Here is a 19,534-nt window from a genome sequence, read left to right on the forward strand (position 1 = left end):
AACTTGTGAGTTCCAAGTGAGAGCAGGAATGACGAGCTGATTAACTTTAACTTCTGACCTGGTAGGGGATATTTTGCGATTTTGCTGGGTTTAGTTTTATTTGGTCTTCAGTTGATTTGTTTTAAGTTCGAAGAGCCGATCTCATTTCTAATGAAGGATCCAAGCATTCAGCAGCCCTCAGCAATTTGTACGCTTGTTCATTGGAATAGTTCATGGCTTCCGACAGTATGAGTTGTAATTTCGGCTTGTTTACCTTATATCTCTACCTCCACATAGCTTTACCATGAGCTGGTTTGTCTAGGGCTCTTCGAAAGTTGAAGGTTTGAAGCTTTACTGCCATCGTCAGCGAACCAGCTTTGTAATGCATCTCTATAGTCAATTATTATGATCAACAGAATGGTGGCTGCCCTACATTGCTTATGGCATGGTATATCCTTTTGCAGCACCTTCATGCGAAAAAATGTTCTGGGAATGAACAATCAATATTCGAGAATGTAAATGGATAATCAAGACACTTTACTGTATTTTGTATTTATGCCCATTTGTCAATATTTAACTCAAATAGTTTTTAACTCCTGTCGATGAAATTTATTGGAAAAACGGGGTCTTTCCCATTATAGCCCCCCAGCTTAGTGGTCAGATAACCTATAGCCCCCAATCATGGTAAATATACCATAATGGGGGGGGGGGCTGTAATTTCATGGGGGGCTATAATGGGAAAGACCCGAAAAACAATTTCATATCAACTTTTTACTCTTTTTTTAAGCTAACAATGATGAGGTTGAGGAGGCTCATTTGATGTGAAAATGACCCCCGATAGAAAAGTGATCGACAGACCCGGAGGCCTAAAATTTGAAACCTTTAACTAAACTAAATGTGACTAATTTTCTAATTTTGTCTTTCGCTTTGTAAACCCTCTTCATAAATTTATTTAGTGGGGGGGGGGGGGGGAGTGCAGCGTGATAACTAAATGGTTCTCCTAAATTTTGCTATCGTTTTAGTGTCTCAAATGAACTAAGTTGAATTGCACAATGCTTTCGGCCAGAGGAGAAGACGCTGTCCGTTATGTGACTTTCAACCAGGACCACTCAGCGCTTTGTGTTGGATGCAATTCCGGGTTCAAATTGTTTTCTCTGAGCAACATTGAGAAGCTCGACGAAACATTTTACGAAGGAACTCTTACTAACGTTGTCATAGTAGAACGTCTTTACCTTTCGAGTTTGGTTGTAACTGTCAGCCAAAACACACCCAGACGTTTGAGTCTCTGTCACTTTAAAAAAGGGACTGAAATATGCAATTACTCTTATCCGAACAGAGTATTATCCGTGAAACTAAACAGGAAAAGATTAGTCGTGTGCTTAGTTGACAGCTTATATATTCACAATATTAAAGATATGAAAGTTGTGCACACAATAAAGGAGACTCCAGATAACCCAAGAGGTGTGTGCACTCTGTGTTCGTCAGATGACTGTGGCTACCTTGCTTATCCGGGTAAGATTTCCTCTGCTTAACAAGTTCTGACCCTTGTTTTGTCTTGATATAGTGAACTGTAACGGCAAATCACTTTGGGTTGTTGTAAGTGAAGGCGCACGAGGGACAAAACACTGAATCAGTCGACAGTACTTATGTTATATCTGTTCTGTTATATAGTACTTTCTGGTTCTGTTACCAGGTTGTTCTATCAAAATTTTTATGTAAAAAAGGAATATAAGGAGTCCTGTCACTGAAACCTGTCACTGAGACGACGGATTACAAGACAGAGACAACAATCGCCCGAAAACAGTGGACTCACAATCACTATTCAAAACTCCTGAAAAGTTTTAGCTGCTTACTCTTAGTCTTTCACGTGACCGTCTCTTAAGTGAGTTCGTGTTACCGAAAGGCTTTTTCTTTTCTTTTTGAGCAGTCTTTCACGTGACCGTCTCTTAAGTGAGTTCGTGTTACCGAAAGGCTTTTTCTAAGCAGTTTTCTTTTCTTTTCTATTCTGTCCTGCATCTGTTCTCTGAAAATTAAACTTTTCATGTGACCGTCTCTTAAGTGAGTTTGAGTTGTCAGAAAAGCTATATTTTTCAGAGTTAAGTTTTCAGTTTCACGTGACCGCCTCTTAAGTGAGTGTGTGTTACCGACACTGCCTATTAAGTTATTCATCAACAATCCGTTAAGACAAATCAAAATCTTTTGCATGTGCTAGCCAAGATGTCCTCAAGAGTTATCACGTGCCAATCTTGCAATCACAAGATTGCAAAGAAGGAAGCAAAATTCTCATGTGCCTACTGCAGCAAAGCAATGCACATGACACCCGACTGCACAGGCTTCGAACAGTCCAGTATTGAAGTCCTTGTCAAGTTAGAAGCAAATCTGCTTCACATCTGTAACGAATGCAGTGAAAATAAGACACATAAGTCCATCTTAAAACCTGCTGAACAGTCGAAATTGGAAGACGATCTAACAGACCTCCGAGAACAAATGAAAAAGTTCCAGCAAATCATTGAAAACTCAAATGCAATGATCGAAAATGTAAAGAAAGACTTGACCGAATTAAAGTCAACTGCTCCCAAGAGTTATGCACAAGCTGTTGGAAAACTGCCCGGTAGCACAATTCGCGACGTGTCAAATGCAAACAACATTCCTGGTCTGGGAATTCGAATAAGAGGTATACCTGAGAGTAGAACCAAAACACCAGACGAGCGTATGCATTCCGACATCGAATCGGTTGAGCAAATCCTAGACTTCTTGAAAATCAAAGACAAACGCATGAGCAAAATTCATCGTCTCGGTAAATTTGACCCTGACAAAAAAGGGGCACGCACTATACTTGTTTGCATGGAAAACATCATAAGTAAAGACCTGATTCTGAAATCAGCTCACCTGCTAAAGGCCTACGAACAACCAATCTTCATAAGTCCTGAGCTGTCTGCAACGGACGCGAAAAAAGAAAATGAATGTCTGCGCATTCGCCGTGATCTCATTGACAATCATAATTACAATAGCAGGCAAGTTCGTATTAGAAATCTCAAGGTGGAGCATAAAGTTGGAGACAACTGGGTTGTCTTTGAAAACGCACAAAAAGAGAATACTGGTATCAACTGGTGACTATACACACTCGAAATGCTTTCGTTCAATGTAAGGAGTCTGATGAAATTTGAGCGTCGCCTGAAGTTCTCAGACTGCTTGTCAACGCGAAGCTATGACATTTTATGCCTCACTGAAACATGGCTGACTCCTGATGTTCAAAACTATTCGCTCTTCCTACCTGCATACACGATCTACCGAAATGACAGAATACCATGCGAACACGAAACGAAACACGGTGGCGTACTTATAGCAATCAGATCGACTATTATGCACGAACAAATTTTGATTGACCTACATCTTGAGGATTTTGTGGTGATTAGTGTACAAACAAAACCACAGCCGACTCTCATATGCTGTTTGTACAGCCCCCCATCAGACAGCGACTACACCTGGTCGCCGCAACAGTTAGAAATTCTGCTCTCCAAAATATCAAATCATGCTAAAAGAATAGGCTACCAAGGCGTGTTCATTTGTGGAGACATCAACTTCTCCAAAACAGACTGGAACAACATGAGCTCCAATTCCGAGTGTGAAAACGCTGTTCTGGATGCTCTTTCGGAATACAATTTCCTGAACTACTCAAATCTTCAGTTAGACGTCATTCTGGCCAACAACCCTGACCAGATTGTCAAAACTGATCTTGACACCGATCTTTACAACTGTTACGCACTAAACGGCAAGCCATGTGCTGATCATCTACCGGTCAGTGTTACAGTAAACGCATTCCATAGCGAACTATACATTCTTCATCAAGTCAAATATGCCTTTAAGAAAGCGGATTGGGACGAATTGAATAAGGCTATAGTAGACAGTCCTTTCAACCCTTACTGTTTCAGTAATCTCGATTTCCTTGTCAAAAAATGGTACGAATGGATCTTCAGCCTCATCGATCATTTCATTCCGAAAGTTACAAGACACAGGTCAACGCTTCCACCTTGGGTATCCAGCCGTACCTCACACCTGATGAAGAAGTTAGCTACAAAAAAGAAGCAATGGGTCTCTCCGGTCTTGTCAAAACTCCTGAAGTTGAAGAAAATGGAGCGTCAAATAAAAGAAGCCACAAATGAAGATTTGAAAATGTTTGAAACCGAAATCTTTCAAAGTCGACAGTTCAGCAACATCCAGAAGTACCTACGTTGTGTTCGCAAGTCACCAAACGTTCCTCCTGTCGTCACTCTGTCCACTCAAAAAGCCGAAACTGACCAAAAAAAGGCCAAATTATTCAATCAGTTTTTCCAAAGTGTTTTCAACGAGAAGCAACATCACTGCATAACTTTTGAGAACAGAGGCCTCAATAGTCTCCTTTTCTCCGAAACAGAAATCGAGCACATATTGGAACACTTAACTCTGAACAAGTCTACGGGACCTGACAACATCGGAAACATTGTTTTAAAAAAGTGCGCCTTCTCACTCAGCAAGTCACTCCTCCTCCTATTCCAAACAATCTCGAATAAAGGAATCTTCCCCAGATACTGGAAAATCAGTCAAGTTACGCCAGTGTTCAAAGGGGGAAACAAATCAGACACTACTTGTTATCGACCGCTTAGTTTACTCTGCTGTGTGTCAAAAGTCCTTGAGCGTCTCATCTTCAACACACTATACAAGTTTTGCCAACACCGCCTACACGAAAACCAATATGGATTCCGAAAAAATAGGTCAGCAGTGGTACAATTGTTGGTCTACCTTGATTCAATTTACCAAAAGTACGATGACCCCACAGTAGACAACCTGACAATTCTGTATCTCGACTTTGCTAAGGCCTTCGATAAAGTACCGCATGACTTGCTTATACTGAAACTCCAGTCCTTTGACATTGGCGGAAAGTTGTTGCAACTCATAAGCTCCTACTTGAGCGTCAGGGAGCAAAATGTTAAAATAAATGCGGAAACATCCACTCCAGTAAGTGTCAGCAGTGGAGTTCCACAAGGCTCCATTCTCGGACCACTGCTCTTTCTGCTGTTCATAAATGATCTACCAGCTTCAGTGTCAAATTGTGAAAGTTTTGGATATGCCGATGATTTCAAGATAATTGCACTGACTCAGAGCCAACTCACGATTGGTGCCATGACTATACAGAATTGGTGCTCCGAAAACAAAATGCAACTGAACACCTCTAAATGCAAGCTCCTCAACATAAAAGGCACTTTGACAGCAGCAATAGACAACCTTGAAATTGAACCGACGAATCTTCAGCGCGACCTAGGACTATGGATCACCTCAAATCTCACGTGGAACGATAACTGTACCACGAGAACGAAGAAGGGATTAAGTGCACTGTTCCAACTGAAACGAAACCTGTCTACAAACAGCACGCGAAACAGTAAGCTAAATTCTTACGTTGGTTACGTTGTGCCAGTCCTGACCTACTGCTCTCAAGCATGGCAGCCGAACAAGTCGAATCTTGCGAAGTTTGAAAGGGTGCAGGAAATTGCTACCAAGTGGATACTGAATGCAAGTTTTGAATACAAAGATCGACTTCTACAGCTAAAGCTGCTGCCTCTCAGCTTATATGTCGAAATGCACAATCTCCTGCTTCTGATATCATTGGATAGAAACGAATACGACGTTGTTGTTGATCTACCTAGAGTCACCGAAGATAAAACTCGACAGCATACAAGAGGAGAACTGACGATCGGAACGAATCGACTCTACAAAACCGATGAAAACTTCTTCCATCGTACAAAATTATTATACAATATTATTATCAGAGTGTACACCAGCTACGGAAAATATCTCAATAAAGACACCATCTCCAAAATCTACTGGGACTACTTTCTGAGAAAATATGACAAGAGGGACAAATGCACTTGGCGAATTGTTTGCAAATGTGACCACTGCAATAACTGGAAAAAACTAGACTAAATTAAAACTACCTTTGGACTGAACTCATGTGGGTCTAACAAACCCTTGGATTTATTTATGTTTAAATCCTAAAGCCTTTACTACTACTACTACTACTACTATAATCCACGGAGTTGTACAAACCTCACTGTCAAGTTAGTTGAGAATCAGGAGAAAAGCGTTTTTTCCTCGTTGTCATGGTATAGAGACGCGAAAAGCACAAGTTCATAGTTACCTCCGTAGATCATCTGTGTTGATTGTAGCAATCTGTCATACTCTACCCTACAACTGATCTAAGTGTCTAAGTGAGCTCAGTGAGTGTTTGTGTATGGTGGTGCGTGTTAAAAGTTTCTCAACTGTTGTCGTCTAATTTTCGCAATAGGGTTTCTCTAAACCAACAAGGTCCGCTTCCTGATCATTGGGGTTGCCAAAGTCAGGAAGGCAAAGAGTTTACTGGCGTCAGGCGAGTACAGTTCCTGCTACTCTTTAGACTGTTTATCTCAATACTTGTTTCTCCAGACAAGACTTTATAATAAATTACCCAAAATATAGAAATCATGAACAATTAATTGTACAAATAAGAGCAGCATCTAATGAAGTGGAAAGAATAATCCCTTCCGAGAAGATTGGAAAAAGATTTAGAAAAAAGGTTGCCGCGAAAAAGACAGAAAGTTTAAACAGAACTAACCATAGCATCGTTTTCTTTCCCCACTTGCTCCCAGCTTCTGCTCCCATACCCATCCTGCTCCCTACTTGCTCTCAGCTTTGCTCTCCGTTCTGCTCTACCCTCGCTCCCAGCTTTGATCTATCGCCCTGCTCCCTCCTCGCTCTCCGTCATGCTCTCCCTGGATTGCTCTCCGTTCCGCTCACCCTTCTGCTTCCCACACTGCTCTAGGACGTAGCTTAAGACCCAGTACACAAAATATTTTTCACCAATACTCTTTAAATATTCAAGTTAAAACTCGCTTAGGCAACCAGCAGGCTAAATCTTGGCTAAAACAGTGAGCTTTGCAACATGTTGAAAATTAGGTCGGTTTTCCCGGAACCACTCGGGCCTACAACTGCTATGAAGATTCTATCGTTTGTAAGAATAACTTTGTTCATAGTTTGGGATTTGGCAAAATATAACCAACTAGACTCAAAAGCAGTGCTATCCAAATTGACTTTTCTTCACTACTCTCTGATATCAAAAAGAGCATAGCAAAGCAGGGGCTTATCAGCACAATGATGCCGACTTGGACGAAAAATATTACCTCCGATCGCGGAACTACAGTATTAGAACAGCAACGCCATGGTGGTCTCTCTTTATTACCTTCGTCGAAAACTAAATTGGTCACGCCACCATCAATTTCATCCTTCACAACTCGGCTAGTCATTGAGGGGGTTACTGCTGTAGACAATTTCTAATACAAAAATGAATGGCTCAAATAATTTAGTGCTGTAAATATAATTTAGTGCTGCAAAACCTGATTGGTCTGGATTTTTGTTGATGACTCATCCATTCATGCTCGATCTCTCATCTCCAATGATGTAACTGGATATGTTTATAGTTGCTGTATGAAGTGTCCCCCTTGTCCCCCCTATCCTTCCTCATATGTTATTGCCTATCCTGAAGCATGTAATGTCCCCCGTAGTAATTTTTACACAGCTTAATCAATTGTCTACAGCTAAATCAATTGTGCAGCTGAAAAATCAATTCTCAACTATAGCTGTGTAGTAAACTCTACGGGGGGGGACTTTTGGACTTTTTGACAGAAAAATCTCTTCTCCGATTCGGAAAAGTGATTTTTTGTCAAAATGTCCCCCCCCCCCCCCCCGTAGAGGTTACTATACAGCTATATATACTACTCAAGTTCCTAACAAACGTAGTCTTCGAAAGTCAACAATGAATGTGTTCCTTTAGAAATGGCTTACAAAAATTGAAAATACCTAAAGAACCAGTTGCTCGTATTTAATTGCTCTCAAACGAAGTTTAGTATTTATATTAGTCGTAGGGTCTTTCTATGCAATATGTTTTCGCTTTAAACGTAATACATATGTTCTAATGGTGCAGAGTTGTACCTGTTTGAAGCCTCAATTTGACATGTACTGATTCATATGACTCTGAGGCTATTTATTTACAAAATTTGCTGGTGAACTTAGTTGTGGCCTTAATTGTTGTCTTTCGATGTGTTGCTGTTCTAACTAAGTCTACTTAATTTCAAACCATATCGGCTTTCGCGAATCGTTATCATGAAATTTTCTTTGAGTTATTAGTTTTGCCCCTAATTTGTTTTTATTGAAGTCTCGTTCCTTACTTTCATTATTTTGAAGTTTTGTCTCCGTTTTGTATTGTAGCGAACTTTAGTAGTTTTTGGAGGGTTTTGTTTTACAGGAAATGTTTTTAATTGCTCTCAAACGAAGTTTGTAACATTTATATTAGTCTTGTTGATAGAATTTTTCGCTGGACCGGTTTTTCGTCTGACCCATTTGACTTTTCGTCCTCAAAAGCGGGTAAACAGGTAGCACCCAGCGGGCATTAAGTTCTCTTGGAGCCTTCCAGCTCACTAGTCTCCAACTATGCGATTTACAAACTGTTTTGGAGACTTATACTGCTGGTGTGAAGGACGGTGCTTGGAATTTAACCCCCCACATCAGCCCCCCCATAATCTACCCCTGCATATCGTTCATGTCGTAAGGTCCCCGTGCAGCCAAAGACCCCCTCGCACCGTTGTCCCACCCTCATTAGTCCCCCGCTTTACCTCCCCCCGCTGCGCTCACGCCACGCCCATCCAATTAAGCTAAAGATAGCCTCTCTAAACCGTGGCTGGCTACTGACGAAGCCAACATGTTTGAGAGCAACTCGCCCCCCGTTAGTTGATTGTTATTCAACTTTGACTCTATTTTTTTCCATTAACTAACTATTTGATTTCGCTCATTGTTTTTTGTGCAGATATGTTTCTTGTCAATTAGTCTTATTAATGTCAAAATTTATCGGCTCTCCAATTGGGCATACATTAATCTAACAAATGGTTCAGTTTAGTGATTAATTGCTCTCAAGTAAAATTTGTAGCAATTATATTAGTCCTTTGGTCTTTTTACGACTCTTAGAGGAGTATTGGTGTTCAACAGGTTTCTACGACTCAGACGAGTAGTGAGATTCAACAGGTTTTTTAGCGGACGCAAATTTGTTCATGACTTGAATTTTGACTTCTTTCTATTCGAGAAATTTACCTCCGTTTTTGATTGTTGTTTTCTGTTTCCTGAACATTGGACTTTAACAATAGCTGTCTTTAATGTATAGCAATTCGGAACTACTGGTGATATTCATGTCGAAGAGGTCAATTTGCGAAATTTTGATTCCATTTAACCACTTCCTAACCCCCTCCAAAATGTAGCCTTCCCCCATGTACCCGAACCCTCCCCCCACACGCACATACACCACGTATCACCTCCTCCCCACACCGCGTACCGCCTCCTACCCCCCCCCCCCCAACGTAACCCACACCCCCCACGTAACCACACCCCCCACGTAACCACACCCCCACCCCCCCCCCCCCCCCCCCCCGTAACCCCCGCCCACCACCGCTCCCCTCTCCCAACTTAACCCCAAACCTACCCCCCGCAATACACCCCACGCCATGTACCCCTCCCCCCACGTAACGCCAAACCGCACCTAGCACCCTACCCCAACCTAACCCCCTCCATACCCTTTCATTGAATTAAGAATTGTGTATGCGTTTTTTGCAACTCTTTACAATTTTTGCTGTCTCATTTTTGATTTCGGTAAAAGTTGATTTTAGGTTAAAGGTTTTAATCAACACCTGTTGCGATAATAGCAGTTGAATAAAGTGACAGTGTAATAACTTTTAATGCCCGATCGACACTGGAAAAACACTTCTGCATTAGACTACGAGTTTCTCACGCTCTTTTCTCGACACTGTTACTAAGTAAACAGTGGCGATAAAAGAGTGGTGATAAACTCGTAGTCTGGTAGTTGGGACATTTGAAGTTCCATGGAACCATCGCTTTCGAAACCATTAAAGTTAGAAGTGCTCGGTCCGGCTTATGTAGCACTAATACGTTTCTTTGCTTTAGCGGATCTTTTATACACTCTGAGAGCAGTATCACTCTTATGGCCCGAGATTTGTTTAACCTCGCTCTCACTGTGGCCAGCGTCAAGGAGCGCTGTTACTGACGACGCTCTAATAGCATGTCCTGACCAAAGAAAATTTGTATCCCAACCAGCAGCTCGTGCAATTTCGGACATAATTTTTCTCAAGAAATTGATTCCCATTGGCTGATTGTTGTACCACCGGTTGCCTCCTTTACCATTTATACGATTATAAAATCTTGATAATTTGACGGAATTTTGGACATGTAAAACTGGACAATTTGAACAGGACAGTTTTCTTGAAAAGTGGGATATATAAAAGCTTGTTTTGGCTGCGAGCCTTTAGTTCTAATTCTACCACTATGATTTTTTGATATGCGTTCGTCATATCGAATGTAGCGTTCTTGTCCCATTCCAATATTTGTAATTTGTGGGTTATTTCCCCATGCTAGTTGATGCTGCTCTTTGCCTCCTCGCAAGCAGAAAAATTTGCCAATACACTGTCCATAATAATTGTTTTTTCCTGAGAGTTTTTTCCTAAAATTTTGCGTTGCCATAAATGTTTCTCCATATCTTCGCTCACTGACAAAAAAAATGTTTTTTTTACAATACTAGGAAAAAAAAATCAGTGGTGAGATCTGAAAGTTTTTTACAAAATGAAAGAAACTTTTGGCCAAATAACGCACAAAAAACAACAGTTGTTTGTACATAATCCGTCCAAATATCTCTGGCAAAAAGAGCAGTTACAAAAGTAGAAAACAAATGGACAAATTAAACATAAAGAACAACAGTTGTTTGTGTTTAATTTGTCCAATTGGTTTCAGCTTCTGAAAATGCACTTTTTTTTTACCGAGCTCAATTACAGATGCAAAAAAAGTATTTCATTGTTTTCTGTTGCCAGAAAAACAATATCCCAATATCAGCTTGTCTTGGGTGCCCATTAAGACCCCTAGCTGATAAGTTTTTCATCCTCTTGTCAAGTGCGAGTTGGAAATTTGAGGTTTTTCAGAGTAGGAATTGCACCCCCTGAAGTTCATTGTGTGTGGATCAGTCATAATTTGTGATTTCACAAACTTTTTCTCCCCTTTTTCACCAACCTCTTTCCCCACCCACCCATCTTCCCTTAAAAAAACAACCATGAGTTTATCAAAAACTTTTTCCTTTTGATTGGTCCTTCAAATACATTTGAATTGTTGCTGCAATGTGGTACAAAGTTCTTGGTGAAAATTCGTCACCATTCTAGTTTTGACTTCACTAATGAACATTTTCAAATAGTTATGTGTGGCTCCTGGAAAAGTATCAAAAATGCTATCCAAAGACACTTTCAAAAGTGTTTCATCAGTTGCAGTTTCGAGCCATTTATTCCAGAGTTTACACACCCATGAAAATATACGCAGGGAATTTTTGCTCAAAAAAGTCACTCATTTTGACTGTGTTCAATTTTGAAATGATCGCAACAGGGCTTGGTTAAAAAAAATTACCACACGGTTGATATCGCCCTCGAAGTTATCATAACACCTCGGCTTCGCCTCGGAGTTTGATAACTTCTCGGTGTCGATAACAACCGTGTGGTAATATTCATTAATATACGACGCTTTGAGTCGTTTCCGGTATTCTACCGGCTGTGTTTTTTTAGCAGAAAGCATGTTTGGTCATGACTTGAATTTTGACTGCTTTCTATTCGAGCAGGTATCTTCGTTTTTGATTGTTGACATCTGTTTTCGAAAGTTGGATTTTAAATAGCTTTGTTTGTGATGTATAGCAATTGGGACCTACTGGTAATATTCAAGGTGAAAAGGTCAATTTGAGAAAGGTTTTAATGTATGACGCTTCCAGTCGTTTCCGGTATTCTACCGGCTATGCTTTTTATGCGATTTTTCGCTTGATCGCGACCGCTTTCATCTGACCCATTTTACTTTTCGTCCTCAAAAACGGGTTAAACAGGTAGCGCACAGAAGACATTAAGTTAGAGCCCTAGGCCTTACTATTCTCTTACGAATGCGATCCGCCAAAACCGTTTTGGGGAGAAAATTTCATGGTGTGAAGGGCAGTTCTTTATCTTGAAAGCTTGACCCCTTTTCGCTTGCCAGCAGTTATTGTTTAGATTTCTCTTATTTTGTTTCATTTTACGCATATACGCTTATGCGCCATGTTTGCTAATTTTATCGATGGCTGTTCTACTGTTGTGGTTGCTCCTGATATTTATTGTGTACCGTCTTGATTTTGTGATTTCTAATCGGTCATACAGTCAAATTCTTCAAGTCTGAGGTCATTCTTATTCAACTGAGTTGTTGGTGCCATCCGTGATAAGAAAAGTTTGTCAACGGTGGTTACTAGTTCGTGTGTTTTGTTTTGGGCGATATATGGAATGCTTGGAAAACACCAAACTAAGAGTTTCTTTAATTGCTGGCTTGTTTTCACTGCAGGGCATCTCTTGGGAGATTTCTTTAGCTTTATGGGCTCAGTATTTGTATTGATTTCTCAAAAGCCTATTTTTTCAGGATTTTTTTTGGTAAATACGTGATGTGGAGATTTTACAGACTAGCAGTTTCCTTTATGTACCTGGAATAATGTGAAAAGGGGCCTTAAGGGAACTGATAATTTCCTCTATTTGTTCGCATTGAATAGGTGGCAGAATCCAATCGATGCCAGTTATAAATCAATTCAAATGGTTATGCGGCAAAAACTCTCTTGCAAAATTTTAAAATTTTTGGAGAATGTTTGATAGTTTGAATTTCAGCGGTGGAGGGTAAACAGTAAACAGTCGTAATTCCATTGTTAATACAGGCTCCTCTACAATGGGTGAAGTGCAGGTGTTTGACGCACATCACCTGGTGCCAGTGGTGACAATCCCTGCGCATGACAACCCTCTAACTGCAATGAGTTTCAACAGGACAGGAGACAGATTAGCCACTGCCTCTGATAAGGGAACAGTCATCAGGGTCTTCTCGATGCCTGAGGGCAATAAGGTACAATTTATAATCCGTCATTTTATGTATTTAACATTAAACAAACTTTTGGTGCACTAATTTTGTGGGAACGAAGCCTAATGCTTCCAACTATAAATTGACCAAAAATTTATTTCCATCTACAACGTGAAAGATGCTTAATTGTATCTCCATCTGAAAGAAAATGAGTTCTCTGATTGTTACTGGTTGCAATTGATAAGTGCTGTTGTGTTAAGAGAAGCGAACTTCCGCTGACCTCTCAGTTTGTTAATAGACGAGGTGCGATTGCAAATTGCTCAATATCAGTTCACAATAAATACTAGTCAATATTGGGCTTATTTTCGAACATGATGCTAAGTATAGAGAAGTCGATATAAAATCTTCTGCTCCTTCGAGGAAAATTCGTGAAATTATCTGATTTTGATGCTTGTTTAACTGAAATTTGTGTTTATGTAGATGTTTGAGTTTCGACGTGGAGTAAAACGGTGTGTGACAATTTATTCTCTGGCGTTCAGCAACGATTCACTCCTTCTTGCCTGTTGCAGTAACACTGAAACTATCCACATATTCAAACTAGAATCAGCCTCAGCCAGCAGAGGCTACTCTAAATCAGTAGCTTCAAATGGACCTCACAGTGCGGCCTCAAATCCAAGTTTAGACGACAATTCAAATAGTCGGACATGGATAGGATATTTCGGTCAGGCAATTCTGGACAGTGCTTCCTATTTACCAACAAATGTAGGGGAGATGTTTACTCAAGGAAGAGCAGCGTTTCAAGCCAGGATACCATTCTTTTCCGAAGATTCCACCTACTTTAATACGTGTGCTCTGACATGGATCAATAAAATTTTACGGCTTGTCGTTGCTAGCACCTCTGGTCAGCTTTACATGTATAACGTGGATCTATCAGATTCAACAGGTGAATGTCCTCTGATAAGGCAGCATAAAATTGACGGCAGCACTGGCCTGGGTGTGGGAGGAAGTCGCAAATCGAATGGTTCCAACAACAACATCTCAAGAGGTTCCAATTCAAGTCCGCTATCAGAAAACTCTAAAAGGGTTTCAGGTGCTTCTAATAGTCGATCGAACTCGGCCACATCGTTTGACTATGCTGCTACTCAAAACAACGTTGTCACCACCGAAGACTCAGTGAGTCCTCTAGGTGGTGTTGACATCCCTCCATCTCCGATTGCAAGGTGGTCGGAGTTCGATGAAAGAGATCCAAAATTTGCTCCGAGTGGAGCACCGTTAGCATATCCGTACACAGCGCCTGTTGTGGGATCATTTGGCTCGTCATTGAATGACAGGCAAGGATCATCACCAGGCAGTAATTCTGCCAATCAGGGAGGTGTAACCTATGCCGGTATGTTAGGAACGTCGCCTTCGGGTGACAGAAGTCTTGATGATGTCTCTGCCCGGTTCAAAGGAGGCATCAAAATTGACGATGAAAACGAGTTTCCGCCTATGACTATGCATACGGATGATTGAGCAACGACTGAGTCTGTATCTTGTAATGTCCCTTGGCAAACATTAGTGTGAGTTAAAAGCATTGAAACTTCAAACGTAGCACGTTTCATATTCAACTTGACTGAATTTTCAGCTACAGCTGAAGAAATTCTCCCCTTGTTTGGTTTTTCATAGTTTAATCCCCGTTTCTGTGAAGTTGCTGCATTCACAAACAAATTGCCACTTGATTCCTGTTCTTTAGTTTTCTAGGCCCCTTAATGCCGTGAAGTCAATTTATTTGTTCGAGTTTGTTTATATTTAAGCACATACGAAAGGTAAGTTGTGAGCTGAGCGTAGCGGTTGCTAATCGGCTAATGTGAGCATTGATTTTCTCTTGGTTTTTTGTTTACTCAGATTACAGCATTAATGAAAACCTAGAGGTAGAAGTGACTACCTTTCTCGAAAGACTCTCCGAACCCCTTGCTGGATGCACATCTAGGAAGGCAAATAGTTCAAATAGAATTGGGCTCTTCAAAAGACCAACGTATTTCGACTCTGGGTTTCCCGTAATTTTCGCCAGCAGATTAAATGAAAAAATTGATTGAGCAAGTTCTATTTTCAGTTGTGGCCGAGCAACTCACCTCAATTTTGGCTCTTTGATTGCTATCAAACAAAGTTTGAAGCAATTATTGTAAAGATGTCGTTTTTATGGAAAAATTTTGCTCGGCCGTTTTCTTCTAGAACATTCTTTCGATTTATTGACTTCACGCTGATTTTTTTTTTTGAGTGATTTGAATTGTACGCATTCAGAAATTAAGTCTGTTGCTAGAATAAAACCGATTGTAAGAGCGACGCAACATAGCCCGTGAAGCGTAGTGGTTAGCCTTGGTAGTCAGTAGTTTTGCTCCATAAAAGTTTCTTTAGCGTACGCCCCTTTCAAATTCTGCAATTCGTCCAACTTTCGTCCATAGTCGGTGTATGTTCTATACTTAGATGTTAGGTTCAAAAGCAGTGTCAAGGGTTTCGGAAAACTTATCATTTCTCATTTTATGCCAAGTTGACGCTGAAACGTGCTACGATTTTCTTATCGTCCTTGTCCGATTTGTGCAGTGATTTGATAGTGGTTTCTTCATTCTGTCTTTGTTATTAGATATTCAATAGTAGACTGAAACTAGTAATTGATGAATCGAATTTTTAGATAGACCACCCTCTTTATGGCGCTATAGGTTACAACTTTTCTATTCAATTTTCTCGTAGTTAGTGATTGAATAATTCCATGTTTACCTGAACATCGACTAAATACACTCTTTGACAAAAAGTCTCTCATTGGATTTTTAGATGGTAAATTGCCTGTTTTTGATGGACACTGAGTTGAGTTGCACGCAAAATATGTTCAACTTAATCAAGCTTTCCTCAGATGAAGCAGAATTTTAACGAGCTAGTTCAAGCACTCATTATTTATTTGAGCAAATTACACTAGTTGACAATGAGTGCTTACAATAATTACAAGCGGAGCTCAAATTACTATTGATTAGGGATACAGCCGAAAGATAATAAACAGACCTGTGTCTCAGAACGGCAATTATCTACCTGGATATACTCGGTGAGTACGCTTAAAATGCGTGGATTGATGTAAATATCAAAATCAATGGAACATGTTGACTACATTTAACTTTTAAAACTTTCCCTTTGCCATGTAAATTGCAACATGAGAGTTAACTTTTGTCTATGAGTGTACGTACACTCACTGAGAAAAGTAAACGCACAAAATGCAGTTTTTAATGGTAAATTCACGTGAAACTCAATACAGCTGCTTAGATAGTCAACTATCTGGACTGTTTCTGTAAGTAAGCTTAACAGTTTACCCAAAATTAGAGCTATTAAACTTCTGATGATTATGCGTCGATTGACATAAAAATCAAAAGAAACGACCAAAATTATGTTGCCTAAAATTGACTTGAAAAACAAGCACTTTACCATGTAAAACTGCATTTTGTGCGTTTACTTTTGTCAGTGAGTGTATTTTACATCCTGCTGCGATATTCTCTGGTAAACTTTTTATAAATGAAGAGTATTCAAAAATGCTAGATATTATTCACGATATAGGTATAAAGATTGCTTGATGATAATGATTGTAGTGACCGAAAGGTGAATAGTATCTAGTTTTGTAGCTGAAATAAATACAAAATTTACCAATAATTGTAGCGGTCCCAAAATTTACAATTTATCCTTAAAATCTTTTTGCTCATATTAGTCAGCTTTGCTTATTGAATTGTTAGTGAATACTTGTTTCTCTTATCATTGCTATGGTTTTGGATATCATGAAAACTATGAAGTTGCTTGTAGCGAAAAACGTTGAGGGAAGAATTCTGGAAACGATCCCAAGTGTTTATCTCTGACAAAAACAACGTTAGCATTTGAACCACAAATTCAACTAAGTGAAAAGTTGGCGTGTCTGTAGGAGTAATAAAAATAAAATAGAAACGTTAATTAATTGCTCTCAAACGAAGTTTGTATCAAATATATTAGTCCTGTCGGTCTTTTTTTATACGATTTTTCGCTTGACCGATTTTTCGTCTGACGCTTTTGACTTTTCGTCCTCAAAAACTGGATAAACAGGTAGCGCCCAGCGGGCATTAAGTGCTCTTAGAGCCTTTCAGCTCTGTTTCAGCTCAAACTGTTTTGGAGACTTATACTTATGGTGTGAAGAGCGGTTCTTAGAGGATGATACACCCCCCCCCCCCACCTGTTGACCCCCCACCCCCACTATTGCCTCCATCCCCCACCGCGCTGTTGACCCCCCACCCCCACTATTGCCTCCATCCCCCACCGCGCTGTTGCCCCCCCCCCCCAAACCAGTGTTGCCCCCCATCAGCCCCCGGTACACGGTACACCCCCCCCCCCCCCGTGGCTAGCTACTGACGAAGACCGACGTTAGTCGGTTATGTTTTGTAATTTGTGATCTTTGCAAAATTTCCAGCTCAGTTTTGTCTTCAAACCTTAACCAAATCAATGAACTCACAATTTTTATAGTAGTTTCTGATCGCTGCAGCAATATAGATAAAAGCAGCGATCAGAATATTTGTTCCGACCCAACTAAGTGGGAGAGGAACTATGATCGTTTTTTTTTGTTCGTTCAATTTTAACTGGTCGATATATTTGACGTAGGAAGATATGAGTGGTATCATTATCATTAGAAGGACTGTCAAACGTAGAATGATTTTAAGGTGTTTTGAATTTCTTTTTTCTTGGCTGAGTTATGGAGGTTTAAAGTTCTTTGAACTTTTGTCTGATTTCATGCTTTTTGCTCACGTTTTTCGTAATTTTAACTCAAATTATGATAAGTTCGTTTGAAATTTTGTTAAAAGTTCGTTTAATTCTTTACGATGCGGTTATTTGTTTAATACTTAAGTTTTTTATGGGACTTTTTTTTATTAAGGTTCAACCTAAGATGAAAAATGGCACCAATTGAAATTTTCAAACTTGCCGCGAGAACATACATTAAAACTGCTGCAATGTTTTTGTACACTAAAACGAGGAGTATTTTTGCTTCCGCTTCGCAAGAGAGTTCTGAAATTTGCGTTTTGCAGTTCCTCTCGCTAATTAAACGACTTTAATTCAATTTTTTATTTTAATTGTCCTTGAACGAGTTTTGAAGCAATTATTGTAAACCTGTGCGTCTTTTAATGCAAAATATTTGTTTAACTGTTCTCTTCTAGAACATTCTTTCGATTTCACTTCTTTGGTGACTTTTTTATGCTTGACTTCTGGACTTTTTTGCTTGACTTAAATGCTCTTCTTGAGAAAATTTAGTCTGCGTTGCAAAACCAAAGCGGCGATTTGACTTCGTTTCGTTGCTTAGTCCCGTTAATGATGACAGGTGCGATTGCTCTTCTAATGAGGCAAAAACGTACCTATTTATTGTTCCCAATTCACAGATTTTGCTTTTCAGTACTTTATAACTATGCATTTCCAATTGAAAGTATTGGTGAATTTTGGAATCTTGCCCTTATCTGTTGTCTTCTCGCTTATTCTCTATTATAACAGGGCCCAGTGGCCCCTTGTTGTCTTAATACCATTATCTCATATTCGCAGACGCTTTATAACATGTCTTTTGTTGTCTTATACCGTGATCTGAGTAATGACAAGACCATTGACTCTCTTATTAGGTATAATTCAATCTCCGGGATTATTTCCAATCAAAAGTTTTTTTTTACGACACTGCTTCTTCTGAAGAATGTCAGTGATTTCTGAGCTTTTGGTTGATCTTTTTGCTAACTATCTCCTTTTCGCTTTAGCGATTTATTTATTTTGGTTTGGTTACATTTTTAGCAGATTGAATAATTTTAGTCACCATTCGTTTTCCAATTTTTGAGATTTTCCCTTGTTTATTCTTTTTGTTCACTGGTTAGTCACAAGGTTTTTCATCGACCTTTTAATTAAGCTATAATCAATCTATTCAGTGTCTAAATGGCAGCAGTCTGGAGGCTTATGAAGCATGTTGTTGAATAAACTGATTCCAGGCATAACTAATATTATCAAACAAATAGAAATGAGTGGTGTAAGATCTGATTGTTTCTTTGTGTTTATCATTTGCATTGGTGACCATCAAAGACTTCTTCTAATGAGGCCGATGGCGCGGCCTTTCATCTATCGAAATAGGCGGTCTGTATTTCAGGACCTGCCCTGCTATCTTTTTTTTTACAATTCAAAGAATTTAAATTGTATTAGGGAGCTCTTTTTTAAGACCTGTTCACACATTTTTATGATTTTTGAACTCAAATTGGAGTAGTGATTTTGGTCATGCCAAAACAAGAAGTTGAGCGAAAAAGCGAGTGGTTTTGCGGCGTAAAATTTTTCGCTCTAATTTTAAAGTAGAGTGCGAAAATGGTGTTTGGACAAAAATTCGGTTTCTCGGTAGTGGTTTTTTATTCACATGCGGCTTTTCACTTTGATTTTTACTGTTTTTTCGATTTTTTGGATCGGATTTTTTCTAGTTGGTTTTCCCAATCCTTTCATAGTTCATCCTAGGCCTAGATTTTTTGTTTGAACTAATCTTCAATTTCTCGCTAGTGGTTTTTTGTTCACACGAGGTTTTTTGACATTGATTTTGTTTTTTTTTTAAATTTTT

General features: G+C 39.6%; 3 protein-coding genes across 3 annotated transcripts in view; all 3 read left to right on the plus strand.

The window, feature by feature from the left end:
• LOC142345860 (electron transfer flavoprotein-ubiquinone oxidoreductase, mitochondrial-like) overlaps window positions 1-19,534 on the plus strand; it is a 326,221-nt gene that overhangs the window by 5,750 nt on the left and 300,937 nt on the right. The window lies entirely within an intron of this gene.
• Window positions 974-14,589, plus strand: LOC142345858 (WD repeat domain phosphoinositide-interacting protein 2-like). Its single transcript, XM_075398280.1, has 3 exons — window positions 974-1,491; window positions 12,797-12,978; window positions 13,414-14,589. The coding sequence occupies exons 1-3, from the start codon at window positions 1,032-1,034 to the stop codon at window positions 14,443-14,445; spliced, it is 1,674 nt and encodes a 557-aa protein (XP_075254395.1). The 5' UTR covers window positions 974-1,031; the 3' UTR covers window positions 14,446-14,589.
• On the plus strand, window positions 3,109-4,220 carry LOC142345906 (uncharacterized). The gene is made up of 2 exons (XM_075398355.1): window positions 3,109-3,777; window positions 3,912-4,220. The coding sequence occupies exons 1-2, from the start codon at window positions 3,109-3,111 to the stop codon at window positions 3,912-3,914; spliced, it is 672 nt and encodes a 223-aa protein (XP_075254470.1). The 3' UTR covers window positions 3,915-4,220.

This window comes from Convolutriloba macropyga, chromosome 9 (genome assembly GCF_964194025.1).
Source record: "Convolutriloba macropyga chromosome 9, txConMacr16.3, whole genome shotgun sequence".
NCBI lineage: Eukaryota > Metazoa > Xenacoelomorpha > Acoela > Convolutidae > Convolutriloba > Convolutriloba macropyga.

Bases quoted from the DNA above. Each gene is read 5' to 3' on its own strand.
- LOC142345858 (XM_075398280.1), top strand. From the start codon at position 1,032: ATGCTTTCGGCCAGAGGAGAAGACGCTGTCCGTTATGTGACTTTCAAC. The intron at 1,492-12,796 runs GTAAGATTTCCT...TTGTTAATACAG, and splicing joins TGGCTACCTTGCTTATCCGG to GCTCCTCTACAATGGGTGAA. The intron at 12,979-13,413 runs GTACAATTTATA...GTGTTTATGTAG, and splicing joins CGATGCCTGAGGGCAATAAG to ATGTTTGAGTTTCGACGTGG.
- LOC142345906 (XM_075398355.1), top strand. From the start codon at position 3,109: ATGCTTTCGTTCAATGTAAGGAGTCTGATGAAATTTGAGCGTCGCCTG.